The sequence below is a fragment of the Takifugu flavidus genome, chromosome 15 (genome assembly GCF_003711565.1).
Source record: "Takifugu flavidus isolate HTHZ2018 chromosome 15, ASM371156v2, whole genome shotgun sequence".
NCBI classification, from domain to species: Eukaryota; Metazoa; Chordata; class Actinopteri; order Tetraodontiformes; family Tetraodontidae; genus Takifugu; species Takifugu flavidus.
Window position 1 is genome coordinate 85,284 of NC_079534.1, and position 23,857 is coordinate 109,140.

The following is a 23,857-nucleotide window of genomic DNA, read 5'->3' on the forward strand; positions in this document are numbered from 1 at the left end:
TCATAGTTTCATAGTTTTCTTTCACCTGAACAATATGTAAATTGGACATTGAGTTGTCTACTGATGGACTGTGCAGGTAACATCGCCATGACGATTATCCCTCAGGCTCAAAATCCCAGATATGGCCACTTTAATAGGAAGGAAGAGGGAAAGAGCACAGTCATTCCCATATGTGGCTGGCACAAGGTAGAACATTCCTGACAATAACAGCTCAGACCTATAGACACAAACACAAGCTGCTGTGCAGGGGGGGCTGAGCTGTGAGGACATGTCATGATTACACCCTGCAGCAAGCAACAGATATTCTATTCTATTGTGCGATACCCAATGGAATACACGTAACTTACTGTATAACCAGAAACTCCCTCTGGCCCAAGAATTTAGACGGCAATAAAAACATGAGTGGTTTAGTGAAAACTTGGTTTCGTCTTCACAAAAAGCATTTTGTAATAAAGATGTGATCAAGTTTTTTTTCACACACTATATCTATAAATATGAGACAACAGGTCATTTGATTTTAATAATAGCATGTTCAGTATGTCTAAATATGATGATGATACCATTATTAATGTCCCAGTAACATTTCTTTTATATCTATTATACAATATTTCCTGTTATGTAGAATTAAATAGACTTCATGCTGATTTTAAAAGCGCTACGAGAGATTTGTTTTTGTACTGTTTTAAGAAAAGGCTGAGTAAGAATAAGAGGAACTAAAAGGAGCATCGCACAGAAATAACAGACCATCATAATTTTCAGGAGAACTGTCATCATTCCAGGAAAGATGTAGCAGGGGGAGCGGATTGCTTTTCCCCTGCTTGGTTTATGACAAAGGAGCTCATGTTTCCCTGCAGCAGTCAAATCCTTTATTTTCTAGAAATTAGAAATGAGAAAAGAGAAAGAATTCAATATCTGACTCAAGTATCTACACCACAGCCCACTCAAATGTCCTGTTTGGCAAATGGACTCCAGCAACAACAATGTGATTTATGGCAGAAGCAGAGAATTCCCAGGAAGTTCATTTTTGATTAATTGAGGGGGTTGGAAAATGTCCCCACCTCCCAGAAAACTTGCTTTGCTTCCTTCTCATGATGACAGGGAGCCCAGAGGGGTCTACCTGTCCTCATTTAGGACACCCTGATTGGTTCCCATGATGTTGATCTCCAGCTCTCAGCCTGACAAGTCTTCAGAAGAGCTGCTGAGCATGTGTGGATGTAACTTCCAGGATCTAATAAGAAACTAACGAAACGGAACATGTGGACGTTTTATACTTCACTCATCTTTCTGTCTGTCATGCAGGTCATTACAAATTTTTATTTGTCTCTCTGTGTGTAAAAAGTATTTGTAATATTTTTTTCTTTATTTTATTTTTTGTTTCTATTTGTTAATATTTATTTCATTTGTTTACTTTTTTAGATTCACCATGTTTTGTCCTCAGGTGAGTCCTGATACTCTTGTTTAGTATCTTTAATCATTAACGGCTGATATTCCTAAAGGGATGGAAATCTAAATATATTGGCTATCGGATACATCCATATACCGTGTTTTATTTAAAACCATCACGTTTTAAAGGACCTGTTGGCTTCCACATCTGTCTTTTTATTTTGCAGGATGTAGTATTGTGTCAGTGGAATCTCCATCAGCATCAACACTGAATGTGAAATGGAGCAGCTACAGTGGGGCTACAGTCTATTTGCTGGACTTGAGGGTTGTGAACTCGACCACCATCGCCCCAGTGGTGGTGATGCCAACGGCGCCCAGCACGTGGAGGCTGGTCCAGGGCTTACAACCTGGACATCATTATCAAATCACAATGAAGGTTTTTCAGTATACAACCATTGTGTGCACAGATGTCAAGGAAGCTATGACAGGTTAAATCAAAAAACAACCCACACACAAAAGAACAACTGGTCATAACAAGGCAATGAAATGGAGCATGGCTGAAATGTTTGTCTTCCTTCCCCACAGTGCCCTCCACATCTCAGATCACTTTCTCCAGAGCTATTTCCAGTACCTCTATAAGTTTTGAGTGGTCTAACGTGACAGGAGCAGACAGCTACATTTTATTTGTGGAGAAGCTGTTTAGCTCACCACTAGAACAATTCAACTGGACGTTCACGACTCTAAGTGGACAAATAGAGGGCTTGGCTCCCTCTACAACCTACAACTGCTATCTTTACTCCTCCAACAGTGCCGGAAGAGGCGCCAAAAGTAACACCAAGACAATCATGACATGTAAGTGGACATAAGGAGGTGGTTTTGTTCTGTCACCATAGTTTCCTCTGAGGAATTGAGGAAAAACGCCTGTATTTTCTGGTGAAGTGTTGCAGCCCCCATCAGGGGTGAGCCTTGTATCGACGGGAAAGAGCACAGCCAGAGTGACATGGGACGCCATGAGCAAGGTCCTGCTCTACCAAGTGACCGTGACCGACAGCGACCCCGGGAAAGCCCCGGTCATCAGAAACACTTCGGCTACATCCATGGATATCAGCAATCTGGAGCCCTGCTCCTCCTACACCATGGGTGTATCATCAGTCAATGTCTTCCTAGTTCCTGGGGAACCCTACAATATTTCATACTCCACAGCTAGTAAGTCTTAGAAGTGCTCAGTTCATGGAAAACAGAGAAAAACTGAGAAATGTATTTTTCTGGAGGATTATTTTTCCGAATCACTGTTGTTGCTCAAATCTCCTTTTAGCTATAAACCCCGTGACGAGCGTGTCCGTGGACTACAGCTGCTCCAGTGGTACGGTGACAGTGACTTGGGGTTTGGTGTTTGGGGCTAACCTGTACAGAGCCACGGCTGTCGACGGGACCGACGCCTCTCTTAACTGCACGTCGGCTTCCACCAGCTGCCAGATCAGCATGCTGAAATGTGGCGAGAAGTACGAGGTCCGTGTCACAGCCATCTCTGATGACTGCACCAGCACCTCCAACACCTCTGCCTTGTTTGAAACAAGTGAGCCAACCGTCATTGCTGACATTCCTGTCTTGTATTGCTTCTGCCTTTCTCATGTGCCTCAGCTCCTGCTTGTATTTCCTGGGTGAATCCATAACACTTCTCCCTTTACCTCCCACTGTAATCACGCACGCTTCTGCACATGTTCCAAGCTCTCCATGACAGTCCTTCTCTATAAGATCTGTCCTCTTGACTACTTTTAATTTGTCCTCCCATGGTGTCATGCTAAGGATGGTAACACAACCTGTCATTATTCATAAAGAGGCGCCATTCAAGACCATTGAATCTAAAGGTCTTTTCAGCCTGTTGATAGACAGGGGATTTCTCAAAGGTCGACTGTGTGTAAATATGATGATGCGCTCAACCCATGGGAATCATATGATACCAGGCACACAGTCGAATACTCACCAAGTAACTTCTTTCCTTACAGTAATCATGCTTTAAATGTCTGTCTCCTCTTCCCCCCAGTGCCTTGTGCTCCAGCTAATCCTCAGGCAACGCACTCTTGCTCCAGCAATGTGATTGTGTTTAGTTGGGAATCCACCAACAACACCTTTTACTACGTGGCCACAGCTGAGGACAACATTGGAAAGGTGACGGAGTGCAGGACCACAGACAACATGTGTTATTTCACAAACACGGGCTGCGGTCAGCTGTACAAGTACAACGTTTACGCCGTCAGCCACTGTAACAGCGAAGTCAGCCAGCCGGAGTTTGTCCGCACTTGTGAGTAGAAGTTGGCATCGTTTTTACAAAGGTTCTCATATAACTGATATTTTAAACACAATCAAAATATGTGTCTGATATGTTCTCATATAAATCTTGTGAAGCCTCATACCACAATGCAATAACACAAGTTCATTCTGCAAGCACTGAGTGTTACATTTTTAACAGGATGCATTGTACCAAAAGAAATCTTATTCTTTTGTCATGCTGAACCCATACAAAATGTTCTGCTATGATATCACTTATCTCTGTAATAATAATAGCATGATGGCATAGAGCCTTAATGTGTATTTTCCTCCTCTGACTCTTTTCTGTAGCTCCTTGTTTACCAACAAACATAAAAACAGGAGCTGAGTGTCAGTCGGAGATGCTGATCACAACCTGGGATTCTGCCCTTGGAGCTGTTTCCTATACGGTGGAGGCACAGGGAAACACTGGCCAAACCTATAACTGCACCTCCTCCACCAACAGCTGTGCAGTGACCGGGATCCCGTGCGGTGAGCACCTCAGCGTGTGGATCAGCGCCTCCAACGACAACTGCACCACTGAAAAGGTGCTGGGAGAGGTTGCTCAGACCGGTACGTAAAAGGTTCCAGTGAGAGAATCTCTTGTTTGTCAGCGTTTTAATCATTCCCATCCCTCCAGTTCCCTGCGCACCAACCAATGTGTCCGTGTCCGTCGACTGCAGTCATGATTCTGCCCGATTTAACTGGACGGCGAGCATCGGGGTGGTATTCTACATCACCGTTGCAGAAGACGCTGATGGAAACATTCACAGCTGTAATTCAATGGGCACCAACTGCTTGGTGGAGGGTCTGAGATGTGGGCAGAAGTACAATGCCAGTATCATCGGCACCAACTTGAACTGCAATAGCACCGCCAGTGAGGGCGTCACCTTTACAACAGGTATGTCTACGGCTGACTGAGTGTACGATTACTATTCCTCATGGGGTGTGTGCGCGTTGCTAAATCCTCTTTGTGCTGTCAGGTTCTTGTCCTCCAAGCAACATCGAGGCATTCAGAGACTGCGACACCAACCGTGCTCTGATTGTCTGGCAGAACCATCAGCCCACAGGCGTTTACACAACGACCTTAGAAGAGGCAAACGGGGCTCGACTCACTTGCACCAGCAACACGGTGAACAACTGTAACATCACCTCCCTGCCCTGCGGAAGAAAATACAACGTCACTGTCACCTACAATGATGGAACGTGTTCATCTTCATCCACTCAGATCAGGATGGACTCGGGTCGGTAAAATAAAAGTCATTTACCTTAAAGGGAGAAAATGAGGCATTAATATAGTTCTCTTTCAGTGCCGTGTGGGCCAGAGAATGTGACCGCAAATGTGTCCTGTGGTACCGGCGCCTTGACAGTCGCTTGGGACATCTCAGTTCCTGCAGACAACTACACCACCAAGATCTCCAGGGGAGTCGGGCAGCCTCTGCATTGTAATTCCACAGATATGCAGTGCACTGCAGAGGGTTTGGTCTGTGGAAGCTCCTATGTGGTGAACGTCTTCTCCATCACTGGGACGTGTATCAGTCTACCGAGCGCAGACGTCACCGTGCAAACATGTGAGAAACACAGATGTGTCTCCATCCTTGAGGGTGGCAGATCTGGCATTTTCCCACACAAAGTCTCAAACTGGTGTGTGTTTATCTGTCCTCAGTGCCATGTCCGCCAACCAACGTTACCGCCGCACGCACATGCGCACCAAACCCTTCTCCTGTGACCTGGGTGGCCAGTCAGAGTGCCAAATACTACACTGCTGTGGCTGTGAGTGTTGGGGGTCACAGGTCAGAGTGCACAACGAACAAAACCTCCTGCAGCCTGCCTGCACTCCAGTGTGGAGAGGTTTACACTATTGGTGTTGCATCCGCTGATGATGACTGTGCGGGTCAACAGAGTGATACAGTCACGTTGAACACAGGTAGGACAACATGGAATTCCCCCACAAATATTTTGCCTTCAAGATACAGATGCTTTATTAAAATGTTTTTAAATGTTTGTCCTCTCCAGAGCCGTGTTCTCCCTTGAATGTGTCCAGTCGCCTGATATGTAGTACCAATACGGCCCAGGTGAGCTGGGCTGCCAGCGCAAATGCAGCAACCTATACCGTGACGGCAGGTAGTGAGGGGCAGACAATTACCTGCAACAGCCCCAGCACCAACTGCACCCTGAGTAACCTGGTCTGCGGACGAGCATATGAAATTCTCGTGAAGGCCAGTGATGGTACCTGCATCAGTAACAACAGCGCCCCCTTTCGACAAGATGAAGGTACTGGTTGATGTTTTTTCAAGTAGTATCCATTGTATTTTTACACTAAGAAATAGTTCTCAAATTCCCATTTTATCTCTTCTTTTTCAGTTCCTTGTGCTCCAGCAAACATAAGTACAAACTTGTTGTGTGGCACTAACGACCTGGTGGTCAACTGGAGCTCATCCTCTGTGCCTCTTAACTACAGTGTCAAGGTCGTACCACTGGCTGGAAACATTAGCTCCCTCACCTGTGATACCAAACATGCTAACTGTAGTCTGAGTGGCCTTCAGTGTGGACAGACTTATAATGTTTCTGTCAAAGCTTCCTCAACAAGTTGCAGTGGACCTTACAGCCAGCCTCAGCCTGTTAAGACAGGTAGTAAAGATGATGGCAATGAAATAAGAACAACAATATTTTCATTGTTTGATTTACTCCCCAATCTGTGCCATTCTCTTCCAGCACCCTGCTCCCCTCGAGGATTAACAGCAGTGAAAAACTGTGGCACAAACTCTCTCCTGGCCTCCTGGAGTGCGTCTGAAGGAGCTACCTCCTACACAGCAAGAGTGACGGGTCCACACGGCTTCTCTAAAACCTGCTCCTCCTCAAACCTCACCTGTTTTGTGTCTGACCTTCAGTGTGCGAGCCAGTACAATGTCACAGTTACAGCCCAGGATGGCCACTGCACCAGCTCTACCACTCACACTGTTATATCAACAGGTGGGGATTACAATATCCTGCAGCTTTTTTCATAAATTATAAGCTCTTTAATGACTTCAAACGCATTCTTTTCCTCTCACATCAGGACCGTGCGACCCTGCAAATGTGACCAGTATTCTCCAGTGCGGCTCCAATATGGCCACAGTCTCCTGGGACCATGCTGCTGGGGCTGTTGGGTATACTGTTAGTGCGCGAGAGAACCACACGCAACACGTTACTTTCTGCAGGAGCAACGCAACATCCTGTCTGCTAAACCAGCTGCAGTGCGGGAAAGTTTACAGCCTAACTGTGACAGCAGAGAGCGCCACCAGCTGTAACAGCTCTGGGAATAACAGTGCAATCCTGAAGACAGGTATATAATAAGGCAGAATTTCAAGTGCAAAAGCTTTTCTCTAACTCTTCTCTGTTACCCCCTTTCAGTTCCTTGCTCGCCTTCTGTCCAGAGCAGCTCCCTGATCTGCAACACCAATTCTTCACTGTTGTCATGGACACCGATGGCAGATGCCACGAGTTATGTAGTAAATGGAACTGCAACAAATGGGCACAAGGTTTCATGCAGTACGGCTACAGCGACGTGCACCCTGACAAATCTTCTGTGCGGCGAAACCTACACAGCGTCAATTACTGCACAGGGCAGCGGGTGTGACAGTGCACCAAGTCCCAGCACCAACATTACCACATGTGAGTGAGTGCACAAGTGATATTTTTCTATTAAAAATGAATGGCTGGTAAATCTACAAATATATTCTGCCCTTTTTTTAGCCCCCTGTCCACCTACTGTCATTGCTAAACACTACACATGCAGCACCAGTTCAGCAATGTTTAGGTGGTCTGCTGCTGCTGGGAGCACTGGTTTCCTGGCTCAGTTAGCCGGAGAAGGGTATCTCAATAGCTGCCCAACAACCAACACCAGTTGTGCATTTCAAAATCTTCCCTGTGGCTTGGATTTAAATTTGACAATCCTGGCTCAAGGGGCAGAGTGCAACAGCACCCAAGTTGTCAGTGAATTTCTTCAAACAGGTAATATATGAACCATTACTTTGGACTATCCTTCAAAGACTAACTTTGCATTAAAACTGAAAACAAAGAGTTAAAAAAATGTAAACATCATTTTTTTAAATTATTACTTAAATTACGTAAATTACTCTTGTGAGAATAATAACATCCCCCAAATAAAACAATTATTTACCTCGGATGAGGAGATTTGTGTGTGTGTGTGTGTGTGTGTGTGTGTGTGTGGTGTGTGTGTGTGTGTGTGTGTGTGTGTGTGTGTGTGTGTGTGTGTGTGTGTGTGTGTGTGTGTGTGAATAACTACATTTTTTTCCTTCTTTGACTTTGTAGTCCCATGTGCCCCACGGAATGTTAGCGCCTCCCAGGTGTGCCTCAATCGCTCAGTCCTGGTCTCATGGGTGGGAAGTCCCGGTGCATTATGGTACAACGTGACAATGATAGGCCAGGATGGACTTAAGCATCATTGTCAAACCAATTCTAGCACTTGTGAGATACCCAACATTCACTGTGGTGGAAACTACAACATCACTGTTGTGCCTCACTCTGAGACTTGCGCTGGACAACAAAGTGACATTTACGAGTTCAGAACAGGTACTGACAGCCGTTTGGAAAAAAATACTGTTCTCAGAAAGATGGACTTAAATCTTGAACTCATTTTTCTCCAGGTCTCTGTGCTCCTGATAATGTAACGGTGTCCCTAGCTGGCCAGGACATTGTTGTCTCCTGGTCACCAGTAACAGGGGCTGAGACATTTGCAGCAATAGCAACTGCAAATGATGCCACAATTACACATGCAACTCAACCAGTTCCAACTCCTGCAATTTGACTGGCCTTCCATGTGGAGAAAACTACACCATTACTGTGGTAACTGTGGACGGGGGCTGCTGGAGTGAGCCAAGCTCAGCTGTGGTCCTGAGAACAGGTAAAGGCACACTGGAAGCAAAAGTATTTCTGATCTTTAGGAGGATACGATCACATGGAAGTTTACATTTTTCAAACAAATCCACTCTTTTATCCCAGCTTCCTGCCAGGCTACTAACTTAACGGCCCATCTGAGCTGTGATACCAACACACTGACCCTGACGTGGGCCCAAAGTCAATTACAGGGAACCACCTACATTTTACAAACTGAGATGATAGGCAGCAACCTCCCTCCTTCAATGCACACCACCACTAATACATCATACACGCTAACCAACCTGACGTGTGGACGGAGATACGCTTTCCGCATCGCAGTGCAGGATGGACAATCCCATAGCAGCTATGGTCCAGCAACAGAAATAAGCACAGGTAAAAAATAATAATAACTGGCAAGTTTCCTGCAGCAGAAGTGTAATTGATGGATTTTCCGTCTTCATCCGTCAGCTCCCTGTCAGCCGTCCAACCTCACAGCTCGCATTGACTGTGGAGCAAACAACGCAAATTTCTCCTGGGCTGAAACAAGTAATGCAAGTTTCTACACTGTTGAGGTGACAGGAGAGCATGGTCACGTAGCGTCCTGTTCCTCCAACACGACCTCCTGCTTTGTCAAGCTTCACTGCGGTCGGTCATACTCTGCTTCACTGGTGGCTTCAACGGAATCCTGCAACAGCAGCAAACATGCTGACATTCTTTTTGACTCGGGTAAGATCTGTTCTGGACTTTATCCTCTATTTGTTAACACATTATCACAAAAAACACTGTAAGAAGAATAAAAATGACACTGGAGGTTGTTGTCTGGGCCATAGCTCCCTGCCTCCCAGACGACATCACAGCTGAGATACAGTGTAACACCAACGGGATGAACGTAAGTTGGGCGCAGACCCCCGGTTCTGACAACTACACCGCCTGGGCCATCAGCACCGATGGACGAAGAATGTCCTGCAACTCGACGTCCAACTCCTGCTCCATTCACAACCTGCAGTGTGGCCAGATCTACGAGGTGGCGGTCACCTCCTCCTCTATGGGCTGTGACATCATTGCAGGCTCAGACTATAAAGTTCATTCTGGTCAGTGCAGCAAAATCGTAATTATCTCAATTTATATGCTCCAGAGAGTAAATTGCATTTTTTCCCTCCCTGTTTAGCTCCATGTAAACCAGAGAACACCTCTGTCGAGCAAAACTGCAGCAGCAACGTCATGACCGTCAAGTGGAACCGAAGCAACACGACCCAGAACTACACAGTTAAAGCAACGTCAGCAACAGGCGTTAACTCCACATGTGAATCGTCTCTGAGCCGCTGCACCTTTCTCAACCTGACCTGTGGTCAGCTCTACACCTTCACTGTGGTGGCACACAGTAACGTGTGCATGAGCGAGATGAGCAACCCAATAGAGACGCTCACTGGTAAACTGAATTCACCACAGCAACCACATTTATTAACTTAGTTATAAAAAACTAAAGACTTTTTAAAAACTATTTATATGTCTCCTTTTTCCAGCCCCATGTCCTCCCACCAACGTGTCTGCTAAACATAACTGCACCACGCGTAAAGCTCTGGTCTGCTGGGGCAACACGGCTGCATCTACAGGCTACAGTGTCCTGGCGATCTCCAACAGTGGACAAAACTCCTCCTGCAGCAACATGGGCACCTCCTGTCAGCTCAGTGATCTGGTCTGTGGACAGCAGTACTCTGTTGTCGTGGAGGCAATGACCAGTGGCTGCCCTGGCCCCACCAGCGCTCCTGTCACACTCACTACGGGTGATTATACCTCAAATGTAACAAATCTAGATTTTTCAAAAAGCTATAACATGTTTGTTTTTTTTTCTCTTCAGAGCCTTGTACGCCCATGAATCTCTCTGTCCACTATAACGTGAGTACTGCCCAGGTGACTTGGAATGCAGCACAAGGTGCACGCTCCTACTCTGCCCAAGCTGTGGCTGACCAGGGCTCGACCGTCCTTTGTAACACCACCAATAAAGGCTGCTTCCTGAACGGCCTGCAGTGTGGTCAGGTCTACAATGTGAGCGTGACAGCTCACGAACGGACCTGTGACAGCGAGACCTCTCCAGCCCGCCGTATCACAACTGGTTAGTGAAAAGGCAGGAAGGAATCTATTGTTAATGTATTTACAGCTAACATATTTCTCATGTGAAATAAATTTAGAGCCTTGCCCTCCGACCAATGTTCGGGCCGTCCTGGAGTGTGAGCAACACTCTGCAACTATTTCCTGGCAGCAGAGCGATCTTGCGACGGGTTATGTTGCCTACTTTGAGAATCAGAGCGGCCATGACACCTTGTGCACTGGCACCCAGGCAGATACGCAGTGTGTTGTCTCTGGACTTGTGTGTGATACAGTGTATAGTGTCTGGGTGAAGGCTTTGGGACAGCAGTACAACAGCTCTGACAGCACCATCATCACGCTTACAGCAGGTCGTACAAATAAACAACACGTGCATGTGATGTAAAAGATTTGGCATTTCCACATTTGCATTATAAGAAATGCAAACCTTCTGCAGGGCCCTGCATGGTCAGCAGAATTGGAGCTGTGATCGACTGTGAGGCGGACTCTGCACTCATTTCCTGGCAGCCCAGTAGTGGAGCCGTGTCTTATATCACCGAGCTTACAGCAGCATCAGGTCATGTCACCAGTTGTGCCACCAATCACACCAACTGTGAACTGAGCTCCATGCAGTGTGGAGAGGAGTACAACGTCACTGTGAAGGCTGTGGGAGGTACCTGTAACAGCACTGCTCAAATGGCTGGATACCTCTCAACAGGTACGTTATGCTCACCTGAGTGTTTAATGGTTGTGTTTAACAAGAAGAGGGATGTTATTCATTCGTTTATTTATCTACTTCCTCCCATTAGAGCCTTGTGCTCCCGGGAATCTCTCTGTCAGTTACAATGTGAGCACTGCCATGGTGATGTGGGGTGCAGCCAGAGGTGCCAGCTCCTACTCTGTGCAGGCTGTGACCCATCAGGGCTTGACAGCTACGTGCAATACAAGTCAAACCGACTGTTTTATTAACGGTCTTCAGTGTGGTCAGATTTACAATGTGACTGTAACCGCGCACAACCAGGCCTGCAACAACACTGTGGTGTCTGAGCGTTACCGCCTACTCACAGGTTTGTCACCAAATTGGGGAACAGAGTGCAATGCGGAAGGATCCCCATAAGTGTTTTTTGATTAAAGATCTGTCTTTCCACTTATTCAGAGCCCTGCCCCCCTACCGCCGTTCAAGCCACCATGGACTGCGAGCAACTCAATTCGACGGTTTCCTGGCAACGGAGCGACCTGGCTGTGGGTTATGTAGCTTACTTTGAAAATCAAAATGGCCACTGTGTTTCCTGTGTTGCTGGAGACACAGATGTGTCATGTCACGTGTCAGAACTGATGTGTGGCACAGTGTACCGTGTCAGGGTCAAAGCTTTGGGCCAACAGTACAACAGCTCCGACAGCACAGCGTTCTCCCTGACATCAGGTAAACACCAGCATTGTGAAAAAAAACTACTTAGATACATTCCCTTAATGTAAATTTGTGTTTTTATTTGTTGACTGTCATCATTTAAAAACTTTTTCTTCCATTTTTACTTTGTAGCTCCATGCCAGCCTCCAGGAATCACGGGTCGCCTTGATTGTGTCACCAACTCTGCTTGGATATCATGGGATGCTGCTGCAGGGGCGGACAGCTACTTTGTTACAGCTGTAGGAGCAGAAGGGTCCAGAGCCAACTGCAGCACTTCCTCCAATACTACCTGTGAGGTGGAAGACCTGGCATGTGGCGTACTGTATAATTTCAGCGTTGTTGCTAAAAACAGCAATTGTGAGAGTCAGTCCAGTGAAACCATCACCTTGGAGACAGGTAGCAGACTTTTGACCTTATATATAAGCAGTTAACAAAAGGAAACCAGGCATGTGGCAGTGACCTTTACTGAACCTGTCTCTTCTACAGCACCTTGCTCCCTCTCTGGAGTCACTGCGGTCTCTCAGTGTCACAATTCCACCATCCTGGTCATGTGGGATGTGATGGAAGGCGGTGAGGGAAACACTGTGTACTCAGCCACAGCCGAAGCCAGGGACCGCACCTACCTATCGTGCAACATCACCGGCACGAGCTGCTACCTCTATGGAGCGCAGTGTGACTCCCGTTACAGCATCATAGTGTCTGCTTTGTCAGACCAGTGCAGCAATTTGAGGAGTCCACCGTACAGAATAAGCATGGGTGCGCTCAAAGTTTGTTTTCATTTCAATCATTTTTTCACTGGATTTATAACAAACTTACTGAAAAGATTTACACTAACTGCACTCTTTTTTAGAGCCGTGTCCACCTACAAATGTGGCAGCTCACACTTCCTGTGAAGAAGACAGTGCTTTGGTATCATGGAGCCCCTCTCCTGTGGCTGAAACATACCATGTCGTCGCTGTGGGTGAAGACGGACACAACCGCACTTGCAACTCTACCTCAACTAACTGCACCTTGTCTCAGCTCCTCTGCGAGCAGAAGTACAGAGTTTTTGTCACAGCCAGCCATGAGAACTGCACCAGCCAGGCCAGCAATAATCTTACAATCACTACAGGTATTTGTCCACATTTGCGATTGTAACCAATAACCCAGCATGACTGCATGATACCTGATTCTGCTGCTTAAAACATGAAACATATGCATCAAGTTTGTTTTTTTTATTTCTTCATTTAACATTGGAAAATATGATCCTTAAAAGTTTTATTCAGTGAAATCAACCATGCTTTTGCGAAGCTAAGCTAACCTTTCTGCTGCATATTTAGAGACAGGGGACTTAAATTATTCTTGTGACACTTAGCAAAAGAGCAACATCCCCCCCAAAACAAACAATTTACCTTAGATGAGGAGAAGTGTGTGAATAACTACATTTTTTTCCTTCTTTGACTTTGTAGCCCCATGTGCCCCACGGAATGTTAGCGCCTCCCAGGTGTGCCTCAATCGCTCAGTCCTGGTCTCATGGGTGGGAAGTCCCGGTGCATTATGGTACAACGTGACAATGATAGGTCAGGATGGACTTAAGCATCATTGTCAAACCAATTCTAGCACTTGTGAGATACCCAACATTCACTGTGGTGGAAACTACAACATCACTGTTGTGCCTCACTCTGAGACTTGCGCTGGACAACAAAGTGACATTTACGAGTTCAGAACAGGTACTGACAGCCGTTTGGAAAAAATACTGTTCTCAGAAAGATGGACTTAAATCTTGAACTAATTTTTCTCCAGGTCTCTGTGCTCCTGATAATGTAACGGTGTCCCCAGCTGGCCAGGACATTATTGTCTCCTGGTCACCAGTAACAGGGGCTGAGACATTTGCAGCAATAGCAACTGCAAATGATGGCCACAATTACACATGCAACTCAACCAGTTCCAACTCCTGCAATTTGACTGGCCTTCCATGTGGAGAAAACTACACCATTACTGTGGTAACTGTGGACGGGGGCTGCTGGAGTGAGCCAAGCTCAGCTGTGGTCCTGAGAACAGGTAAAGGCACACTGGAAGCAAAAGTATTTCTGATCTTTAGGAGGATACGATCACATGGAAGTTTACATTTTTCAAACAAATCCACTCTTTTATCCCAGCTTCCTGCCAGGCTACTAACTTAACGGCCCATCTGAGCTGTGATACCAACACACTGACCCTGACGTGGGCCCAAAGTCAATTACAGGGAACCACCTACATTTTACAAACTGAGATGATAGGCAGCAACCTCCCTCCTTCAATGCACACCACCACTAATACATCATACACGCTAACCAACCTGACGTGTGGACGGAGATACGCTTTCCGCATCGCAGTGCAGGATGGACAATCCCATAGCAGCTATGGTCCAGCAACAGAAATAAGCACAGGTAAAAAATAATAATAACTGGCAAGTTTCCTGCAGCAGAAGTGTAATTGATGGATTTTCCGTCTTCATCCGTCAGCTCCCTGTCAGCCTTCCAACCTCACAGCTCGCATTGACTGTGGAGCAAACAACGCAAATTTCTCCTGGGCTGAAACAAGTAATGCAAGTTTCTACACTGTTGAGGTGACTGGAGAGCATGGTCACGTAGCGTCCTGTTCCTCCAACACGACCTCCTGCTTTGTCAAGCTTCACTGCGGTCGGTCATACTCTGCTTCACTGGTGGCTTCAACGGAATCCTGCAACAGCAGCAAACATGCTGACATTCTTTTTGACTCGGGTAAGATCTGTTCTGGACTTTATCCTCTATTCGTTAACACATTATCACAAAAAACACTGTAAGAAGAATAAAAATGACACTGGAGGTTGTTGTCTGGGCCATAGCTCCCTGCCTCCCAGACGACATCACAGCTGAGATACAGTGTAACACCAACGGGATGAACGTAAGTTGGGCGCAGACCCCCGGTTCTGACAACTACACCGCCTGGGCCATCAGCACCGATGGACGAAGAATGTCCTGCAACTCGACGTCCAACTCCTGCTCCATTCACAACCTGCAGTGTGGCCAGATCTACGAGGTGGCGGTCACCTCCTCCTCTATGGGCTGTGACATCATTGCAGGCTCAGACTATAAAGTTCATTCTGGTCAGTGCAGCAAAATCGTAATTATCATAATTTATATGCTCCAGAGAGTAAATTGCATTTTTTCCCTCCCTGTTTAGCTCCATGTAAACCAGAGAACACCTCTGTCGAGCAAAACTGCAGCAGCAACGTCATGACCGTCAAGTGGAACCGAAGCAACACGACCCAGAACTACACAGTTAAAGCAACGTCAGCAACAGGCGTTAACTCCACATGTGAATCGTCTCTGAGCCGCTGCACCTTTCTCAACCTGACCTGTGGTCAGCTCTACACCTTCACTGTGGTGGCACACAGTAACGTGTGCATGAGCGAGATGAGCAACCCAATAGAGACGCTCACTGGTAAACTGAATTCACCACAGCAACCACATTTATTAACTTAGTTATAAAAAACTAAAGACTTTTTAAAAACTATTTATATGTCTCCTTTTTCCAGCCCCATGTCCTCCCACCAACGTGTCCGCTAAACATAACTGCACCACGCGTAAAGCTCTGGTCTGCTGGGGCAACACGGCTGCATCTACAGGCTACAGTGTCCTGGCGATCTCCAACAGTGGACAAAACTCCTCCTGCAGCAACATGGGCACCTCCTGTCAGCTCAGTGATCTGGTCTGTGGACAGCAGTACTCTGTTGTCGTGGAGGCAATGACCAGTGGCTGCCCTGGCCCCACCAGCGCTCCTGTCACACTCACCACAGGTGATTATACCTCAAATGTAACAAATCAAGATTTAACAAAAAGCTATAACATGTTTGTTTTTTCTTACTCTTCAGAGCCTTGTACGCCCATGAATCTCTCTGTCCACTATAACGTGAGTACTGCCCAGGTGACTTGGAATGCAGCACAAGGTGCACGCTCCTACTCTGCCCAAGCTGTGGCTGACCAGGGCTCGACCGTCCTTTGTAACACCACCAATAAAGGCTGCTTCCTGAACGGCCTGCAGTGTGGTCAGGTCTACAATGTGAGCGTGACAGCTCACGAACGGACCTGTGACAGCGAGACCTCTCCAGCCCGCCGTATCACAACAGGTTAGTGAAAAGACAGGAAGGAATCTAGTGTTAATGTATTTACAGCTAACATATTTCTCATGTGAAATAAATTTAGAGCCTTGCCCGCCGACCAATGTTCGGGCCGTCCTGGAGTGTGAGCAACACTCTGCAACTATTTCCTGGCAGCAGAGCGATCTTGCGACGGGTTATGTTGCCTACTTTGAGAATCAGAGCGGCCATGACACCTTGTGCACTGGCACCCAGGCAGAGACGCAGTGTGTTGTCTCTGGACTTGTGTGTGATACAGTGTATAGTGTCTGGGTGAAGGCTTTGGGACAGCAGTACAACAGCTCTGACAGCACCATCATCACGCTTACAGCAGGTCGTACAAATAAACAACACGTGCATGTGATGTAAAAGATTTGGCATTTAAACATTTGCATTATAAGAAATGCAAACCTTCTGCAGGGCCCTGCATGGTCAGCAGAATTGGAGCTGTGATCGACTGTGAGGCGGACTCTGCACTCATTTCCTGGCAGCCCAGTAGTGGAGCCGTGTCTTATATCACCGAGCTTACAGCAGCATCAGGTCATGTCACCAGTTGTGCCACCAATCACACCAACTGTGAACTGAGCTCCATGCAGTGTGGAGAGGAGTACAACGTCACTGTGAAGGCTGTGGGAGGTACCTGTAACAGCACTGCTCAAATGGCTGGATACCTCTCAACAGGTACGTTATGCTCACCTGAGTGTTTAATGGTTGTGTTTAACAAGAAGAGTGATGTTATTCATTCATTTATTTATCTACTTCCTCCCATTAGAGCCTTGTGCTCCCGGGAATCTCTCTGTCAGTTACAATGTGAGCACTGCCATGGTGATGTGGGGTGCAGCCAGAGGTGCCAGCTCCTACTCTGTGCAGGCTGTGACCCATCAGGGCTTGACAGCTACGTGCAATACAAGTCAAACCGACTGTTTTATTAACGGTCTTCAGTGTGGTCAGATTTACAATGTGACTGTAACTGCGCACAACCAGGCCTGTAACAACACTGTGGTGTCTGAGCGTTACCGCCTACTCACAGGTTTGTCACCAAATTGGGGAACAGAGTGCAATGCGGAAGGATCCCCATAAGTGTTTTTTGATTAAAGATCTGTCTTTCCACTTATTCAGAGCCCTGCCCTCCTACCGCCGTTCAAGCCACCATGGACTGCGAGCAACTCAATTCGACGGTTTCCTGGCAACGGAGCGACCTGGCTGTGGGTTATGTAGCTTACTTTGAAAATCAAAATGGCCACTGTGTTTCCTGTGTTGCTGGAGACACAGATGTGTCATGTCACGTGTCAGAACTGATGTGTGGCACAGTGTACCGTGTCAGGGTCAAAGCTTTGGGCCAACAGTACAACAGCTCCGACAGCACAGCGTTCTCCCTGACATCAGGTAAACACCAGCATTGTGAAAAAAGAACTACTTAGATACATTCCCTTAATGTAAATTTGTGTTTTTATTTGTTGACTGTCATCATTTAAAAACTTTTTCTTCCAGCTCCGTGTATGCCTGCAGAGCTACATGTAGACGTTGAATGTAGCTCTGATGTTGCCGCCGTCGTGTCCTGGAACGCGACCTACGGCACAGCAAACTTTTCCCTGACTGCCATCATCAGTGGAACCGTTCAGACTCTGTGCACAACCCAGCACAATGCCTGCAATGTGACAGGTTTAAGCTGTGGGGAAACCTACAACCTCAGTCTCACCGCCAGCAATGATCAGTGCAGCTTCGCAGCACCCACGCATGCTAATCTCACCGCTCGTGAGTGTTTACAGGGCAGATGCTCTTAAGTTGCACCTGAGCGATATTTAACCATCATATTCCCCTCAGGTCCTTGTCCTCCTCAGCGTGTAGCTATCGATCTGCAGTGTGGCTCCAGGACGGCAGTCCTGTCCTGGGAGGAGAGGGCTGATGTTGAACTGTATAGAGGAAGGGCCGTGAAGACATCTGGAAGTGAGGTACACAACTGTACCTCCACCGGCTCAACATGTCAGTTCTCATCACTGGACTGCGGAGAGACGTACAACTTCACCGTGACGGCATACAGCCAAGGCTGCTCCAGCCAGGCCAGTAGCACCGTGTCCCTTCAAACAGGCATGCTCCATTCCCATAATTCAATGTATCGGATGAGAGTTATCTCACAATTTAATAGCATATTTCATATTCATGGAGTACTATTTGTTCCAGCTGAGTGGTGAACTTTATTTTCAGAGCCCTGCCAGCCAGTGATTGTGTCTGCTCAGACTGTCTGTAACACTACGGAGGTGCGAATCTCCTGGCACCAAGCACGGGGTGTTGTGAACTACACGGTGGCAGCGACGGGTCACCTCGGCTACACCAGCACACACAATACAACCCAGACTCTTCTGTTAGCTGCTGTCCCATGTGGACAGGAGTACAATGTCACTGTTCAAGGTCAGGGAGGCCAGTGTGTCAGCCTTCCCAGCACCCCCGCTTTCTTCAAATCTGGTAATGATATTAAGGCTCTTTTCTCACATTGAAACACATTTGTCTTCCGGGTGCACATTTCTATCTGACTGCATGCTTTACTCCCTCCTCTTTTTTAGCTCCTTGCATCCCCCATGATGTCACTACCAATGTTCAATGTGAGGCTGATCAGGGCTCCGTCAGCTGGGGACTCAGCAACGGTGCCCAATCTTACATTGCTGTGGCAACGGGTCTTGATGGACATCGGCACGAGTGTCTCACAAACACCACCTCCTGCACTTGGAGCGACCTACACTGTGGAGAAGAATACACTGTTGTGGTGAGAGCAAAGGATGGCAACTGCACCAGTCTGCCCAGCAACAGCTCTGTCATCTATATGGGTATGCTCTGGAATACTTGAAAAAAATTGGAATATATTACAAAACATAACTAACACTTTAAGCCATTTTTTCCAGATCCATGCACCCCCCACAATTTGTCCGCCTCTGTGAACTGTGATATGAGAATTGTTTCCCTCAGCTGGGATGGCAGAAATGGGACAAATGTGTACATGGTCTCTGCTGAGGCAGCGAACAGAACAACCAGCCTCACCACTAATGGTACCACAGCACACTTTTCTGACTTATCCTGTGGTCAGAACTACAGCCTGACAGTGGCACCTCACAGCCAGTACTGTCCAGGCACCACCGGCACTCCAGCCTCCATACAGACATGTAGGTCAAATGGCACTGATGAAGAATGTGTTAGCTTGTAAATACACAAAAAAGCTCAATCAGTTTTTGTCTTTCAGGGCCATGCCCCCCTGTGAGAATCTCTACCAGGCAGGACTGTCTCTCTGCCCTTGTGGAGGTGGCGTGGGAGGCCAGCAATGGGTCGGACTTCTACACAGCCACCATTCAGACCGGGGACGGCATCTCAAATGTGTGCATGTCAGACTCTAACCAATGCGGCATCCCCGGTCTCATCTGTGGCCGTAACTTCTCGGTGACAGTCACGGCATCCAACCAACAGTGTAAAATCAACTCCAGCGAAAGCACCAGTCTGCAGTCAGGTAAGATGTTGAAAGGCCACCGATACAAGTACATGCAAACAGATCAAAATAAGCCAAGAATTGTAAAAAGTGGTGAATTTCTGGTTGCCAATAGGTTTATCTACAGTATAGACTTTTACAAAAAAAAAAATTAAAACTACAGATATGTTTTAAACTTAAATCTACTTCCTGCAGTACCGTGTGCTCCCACAAACGTCTCCACGGTAACTAATGGCACCACCAACACTGCTCTGGTGTCGTGGTCTCCCAGTCTGGGTGCAGTACGGTACACAGTAACAGCACAAAGTAATCTAAACAATGTCAGCTGCCAGACCTCTGAAGTCACCTGTAACCTCGACACCCTCACGTGTGGCAACAGCTACTCTGTTCAAGTAGTTGCCATGGATGACAACTGCTCTAGTATCCCCAGCCAGGCTCAGATGGTTACTACAGGTAACGCCAGCACAGTCCATCCAAGACAGCCAAGCATCTGTTCAAACATTTCAACTGTAGTTTATTAACCACACTCTTCACACTTTTAGCTCCCTGCCCACCTCAGAATGTGAGCGTCAACGTCAGCTGTCCATCAAACGACATCAGCATCTCTTGGAACACCACGGGAGCAGCTGATCACTTCCTGGTTTCAGTAATTCCAGACAATGGGGGAGCCAGCGAGTCATGCAACACCACAAACACTGCCTGTTCCATCAGAAATGTGACCTGTGGACATACATTCAGTGTTCATGTCACATCTGTCAGAGGCAGCTCCCACAGCCAACACAGTCAGACCATCAGCATCCAATCAGGTACGACAGCTTAAAAACCATCCTTGCACGAGCCCTTCCATGATCAATGACTTGAAACTCCATTTTTACTTTGTAGCTCCATGCCAGCCTCCAGGAATCACGGGTCGCCTTGATTGTGTCACCAACTCTGCTTGGATATCATGGGATGCTGCTGCAGGGGCGGACAGCTACTTTGTTACAGCTGTAGGAGCAGAAGGGTCCAGAGCCAACTGCAGCACTTCCTCCAATACTACCTGTGAGGTGGAAGACCTGGCATGTGGCGTACTGTATAATTTCAGCGTTGTTGCTAAAAACAGCAATTGTGAGAGTCAGTCCAGTGAAACCATCACCTTGGAGACAGGTAACAGACTTTTGACCTTATATATAAGCAGTTAACAAAAGGAAACCAGGCATGTGGCAGTGACCTTTACTGAACCTGTCTCTTCTACAGCACCTTGCTCCCTCTCTGGAGTCACTGCGGTCTCTCAGTGTCACAATTCCACCATCCTCGTCATGTGGGATGTGATGGAAGGCGGTGAGGGAAACACTGTGTACTCAGCCACAGCCGAAGCCAGGGACCGCACCTACCTATCGTGCAACATCACCGGCACGAGCTGCTACCTCTATGGAGCGCAGTGTGACTCCCGTTACAGCATCATAGTGTCTGCTTTGTCAGACCAGTGCAGCAATTTGAGGAGTCCACCGTACAGAATAAGCATGGGTGCGCTCAAAGTTTGTTTTCATTTCAATCATTTTTTCACTGGATTTATAACAAACTTACTGAAAAGATTTACACTAACTGCACTCTTTTTTAGAGCCGTGTCCACCTACAAATGTGGCAGCTCACACTTCCTGTGAAGAAGACAGTGCTTTGGTATCATGGAGCCCCTCTCCTGTGGCTGAAACATACCATGTTGTCGCTGTGGGTGAAGACGGACACAACCGCACTTGCAACTCTACCTCAACTAACTGCACCTTGTCTCAGCTCCTCTGCGAGCAGAAGTACAGGGTTTTTGTCACAGCCAGCCATGAGAACTGCACCAGCCAGGCCAGCAATAATCTTACAATCACTACAGGTATTTCTCCACATTTGCGATTGTAACCAATAACCCAGCATGACTGCATGATACCTGATTCAGCTGCTTAGTAATTTCGTCTCTACGCAGGCCCCTGCCAGCCAAATGGCCTAGCTGTTGAATACCACTGCCACAACCAGTCTGTCCTGTTGTCATGGACACGCAGGGAAAATGCTGTAGAATATTATGGTTATGCACAGAATGGAAATGGAAGCAAGTTGCTCTGTCAGAGCACAAGTACCACCTGCACAATCCATGGTCTCGATTGTGGAGCAGCCTATAATTTCTCTGTCCAAGCATCAGACGGGGTCTGCAACAGCTCATTCAGTCAGCCATTGCTAAAAACAACAAGTAGGTACATTTTAGAGCTCAGCACTTATAGAACCTTTGCATCACAACAGGATAAATACCTTTTTCGCCATCAGTCCCCTGTCCTCCAGACACCGTCGAGCTGCAGCTGCTGCCTATGCAGATGGAGATCCAGGTGCTGCGCTTTGAGTGGATGGAGGTCAACTGCAATAATACCCAGTACCTGCTGAAGTTAACAGGAAGTTTGTTGGGAGACAGCCAAGCGCAGTTCGACCTCTCGTCCTACTGGACGAGCACGACCTACTATGAGATCCCTCTGCCTTGTGGTTCATCCTACACTGCTACAGTGGAAAGCAGAAATGCAGCTGGTACCAGTGACCCATCTGTCGCTCTCACTGGAAATACAGGTACAGTGCACTTCACATTCATGGACTTTTTAAAATTTGTGTTTCAGGTGCTTTTATTACTTCTTTGTCTGGTTTCAGCTCCTTGTCCACCAACAGAAGTGGTTTTCAGCGGAAACAGCACCTCTGCCACAGTTTCGTGGAACACATCTGTTTTTGCCACCACATATACAGTATATGATAACAGTGTTACACCCAGGCAGCAGCTATGTAGCACCGCATCATTCTCCTGTTCTCTGTTCAACGTTGCCTCCACCAACCTGGTGATGACAGCCAGCAACGCAGCTGGAGAGAGTGAAGCTACTAATGTCACAATTGGTAGGAATTTTGTGTGTGTGTGTGTGTGTGTGTGTGTGTGTGTGTGTGTGTGTGTGTGTGTGTGTGTGTGTGAGAGAGAGGGGGGGGGGAGAGAATAAGGTGGCAAGTAAAACCTTTTTTTTCATTTTCTTAACTGAATGTGTTTTTCTTTAGCAGCAAGACTACAGCGCAAAAGAAGAGATCTCACTAAACAAACATTACATAACGGTAAGTTTGCATTTATAACATTAAAGAATTTTAAGCACTTAAATAATAACAGAGATGCTGTTATCCAATAGATTTGAATAAGTGTCACCGACATCTAATCTAAGCATTGTTGGCAATAAAGTAATAACATTGATTATTAATTATTGACATTTTGTCAATTTAATTGGTAAACGCAGCATGTAAAGCTACTTTCATTTTATAGAGATATAATCAAGGTAATAAACGTTTGAGATATAAATCACCGCAGTGAAATGTGTTTATGAATGGATACTTCACATAAATTAGAGATTACCAGCTTCCGGTCATCTTAGACTTACTTCCGGTAAAAGCGCCTCCCCTTTCCATAGCGGAAGCGATTATTGGGAATATCGGTCTTTCCCTAGAAAATCATCATTAAGCATTTAACACTGGACCTAAAAGAGCTGTATGCTTCTTTTTCTTTCTTTTTACCCAACAGAGGCCCACTCTACTCTGACGGTGAATGTTACTCGCGTCACATCGACATTCATTTACCTGGAGTGGTTTCCGGCGGATGAAGACGCCACTTACACGGTGATTATTAAGAAACAAGACGGCCCAATGGCCGAGACTGAACCTCGGAAACTCACCGTGATCGGCAGCAAAATCTTTGTGATGGATCTGAGCCCGAAGTCGGCCTATTGCTTGAGTGTGTCCACGGGTGTTGAACCTGAATCAGAGCCTGTGTGTGTGCAAACAGCATCGGAGTCACACAGCCATTAGAGGGCTGCAAACATCTGCCTTCACATTTAAATAAACACTTACATCTTAAAATGCTGCAGCAATTTGGGTTTGGAACCTTGGATGTTTTTTGTAATGTTCTTTCCTACTGATCTGGCTTGAGTCTGTTCAATATTTCAATTAAATGTCTTCTTAAAGGATGTTATTTTCAATCATTTATTTGGTTGAGGGCCTTTTTTTACCTCTTCACTTTTTATAACTGACCTGTAAATGATGATTATCAAATATATGAGGCTTTCAATACATGCTGCAATTTCTAAATGTTAAATTGTTGACATTTTTCTGATTAAATTCTAATTAAACTATTTCCAGAAGCATTTTTTCC

At 46.6% G+C, this 23,857-nt stretch overlaps 4 protein-coding genes across 4 annotated transcripts; all 4 read left to right on the forward strand.

Annotated features, from left to right (window-relative positions):
• Positions 1-2,393: 2,393 nt before the first annotated feature.
• LOC130538457 (fibronectin type III domain-containing protein 7-like) lies at positions 2,394-7,309 on the forward strand. The gene is made up of 12 exons (XM_057056061.1): positions 2,394-2,589; positions 2,699-2,959; positions 3,428-3,685; positions 4,087-4,263; positions 4,331-4,591; positions 4,674-4,938; positions 5,357-5,463; positions 5,815-5,964; positions 6,055-6,158; positions 6,582-6,663; positions 6,749-6,839; positions 7,084-7,309. Exons 1-12 carry the CDS (start codon positions 2,394-2,396, stop codon positions 7,307-7,309), a joined length of 2,178 nt encoding a protein of 725 aa, XP_056912041.1.
• A 680-nt stretch (positions 7,310-7,989) lies between these two features.
• Positions 7,990-12,639, forward strand: LOC130538659 (fibronectin type III domain-containing protein 7-like). Its single transcript, XM_057056487.1, has 13 exons — positions 7,990-8,265; positions 8,340-8,596; positions 8,695-8,964; positions 9,040-9,297; positions 9,402-9,662; positions 9,740-10,000; positions 10,095-10,355; positions 10,430-10,684; positions 10,761-11,027; positions 11,114-11,374; positions 11,466-11,723; positions 11,813-12,079; positions 12,197-12,639. Exons 3-13 carry the CDS (start codon positions 8,808-8,810, stop codon positions 12,493-12,495), a joined length of 2,805 nt encoding a protein of 934 aa, XP_056912467.1. The 5' UTR covers positions 7,990-8,265; positions 8,340-8,596; positions 8,695-8,807; the 3' UTR covers positions 12,496-12,639.
• Positions 12,490-18,903, forward strand: LOC130538657 (fibronectin-like). Its single transcript, XM_057056484.1, has 17 exons — positions 12,490-12,820; positions 12,915-13,175; positions 13,513-13,773; positions 13,847-14,104; positions 14,203-14,472; positions 14,548-14,805; positions 14,910-15,170; positions 15,248-15,508; positions 15,603-15,863; positions 15,939-16,193; positions 16,270-16,536; positions 16,623-16,883; positions 16,975-17,232; positions 17,322-17,588; positions 17,694-17,957; positions 18,027-18,665; positions 18,764-18,903. Exons 1-16 carry the CDS (start codon positions 12,613-12,615, stop codon positions 18,392-18,394), a joined length of 4,239 nt encoding a protein of 1,412 aa, XP_056912464.1. The 5' UTR covers positions 12,490-12,612; the 3' UTR covers positions 18,395-18,665; positions 18,764-18,903.
• On the forward strand, positions 18,754-23,849 carry LOC130538658 (fibronectin type III domain-containing protein 7-like). Its single transcript, XM_057056485.1, has 13 exons — positions 18,754-19,024; positions 19,100-19,357; positions 19,435-19,695; positions 19,870-20,127; positions 20,217-20,480; positions 20,557-20,820; positions 20,911-21,180; positions 21,275-21,535; positions 21,626-21,886; positions 21,961-22,251; positions 22,330-22,566; positions 22,720-22,773; positions 23,231-23,849. Exons 1-13 carry the CDS (start codon positions 19,021-19,023, stop codon positions 23,512-23,514), a joined length of 2,967 nt encoding a protein of 988 aa, XP_056912465.1. The 5' UTR covers positions 18,754-19,020; the 3' UTR covers positions 23,515-23,849.
• Positions 23,850-23,857: the final 8 nt, after the last annotated feature.

Coding starts and splice junctions, on each gene's coding strand:
- LOC130538457 (XM_057056061.1), top strand. CDS start 2,394: ATGAGCAAGGTCCTGCTCTACCAAGTGACCGTGACCGACAGCGACCCC. Junction 4,592..4,673: donor GGGCGTCACCTTTACAACAG/GTATGTCTACGG, acceptor TTGTGCTGTCAG/GTTCTTGTCCTCCAAGCAAC. Junction 5,965..6,054: donor CCCCTTTCGACAAGATGAAG/GTACTGGTTGAT, acceptor CTTCTTTTTCAG/TTCCTTGTGCTCCAGCAAAC.
- LOC130538659 (XM_057056487.1), top strand. CDS start 8,808: ATGATAGGCAGCAACCTCCCTCCTTCAATGCACACCACCACTAATACA. Junction 10,356..10,429: donor TCCTGTCACACTCACTACGG/GTGATTATACCT, acceptor TTTTCTCTTCAG/AGCCTTGTACGCCCATGAAT. Junction 10,685..10,760: donor AGCCCGCCGTATCACAACTG/GTTAGTGAAAAG, acceptor AAATAAATTTAG/AGCCTTGCCCTCCGACCAAT.
- LOC130538657 (XM_057056484.1), top strand. CDS start 12,613: ATGTGGGATGTGATGGAAGGCGGTGAGGGAAACACTGTGTACTCAGCC. Junction 13,774..13,846: donor CATTTACGAGTTCAGAACAG/GTACTGACAGCC, acceptor ATTTTTCTCCAG/GTCTCTGTGCTCCTGATAAT. Junction 15,509..15,602: donor CCCAATAGAGACGCTCACTG/GTAAACTGAATT, acceptor TCCTTTTTCCAG/CCCCATGTCCTCCCACCAAC.
- LOC130538658 (XM_057056485.1), top strand. Junction 19,696..19,869: donor AAGCACCAGTCTGCAGTCAG/GTAAGATGTTGA, acceptor TACTTCCTGCAG/TACCGTGTGCTCCCACAAAC. Junction 20,821..20,910: donor AACCATCACCTTGGAGACAG/GTAACAGACTTT, acceptor TCTCTTCTACAG/CACCTTGCTCCCTCTCTGGA.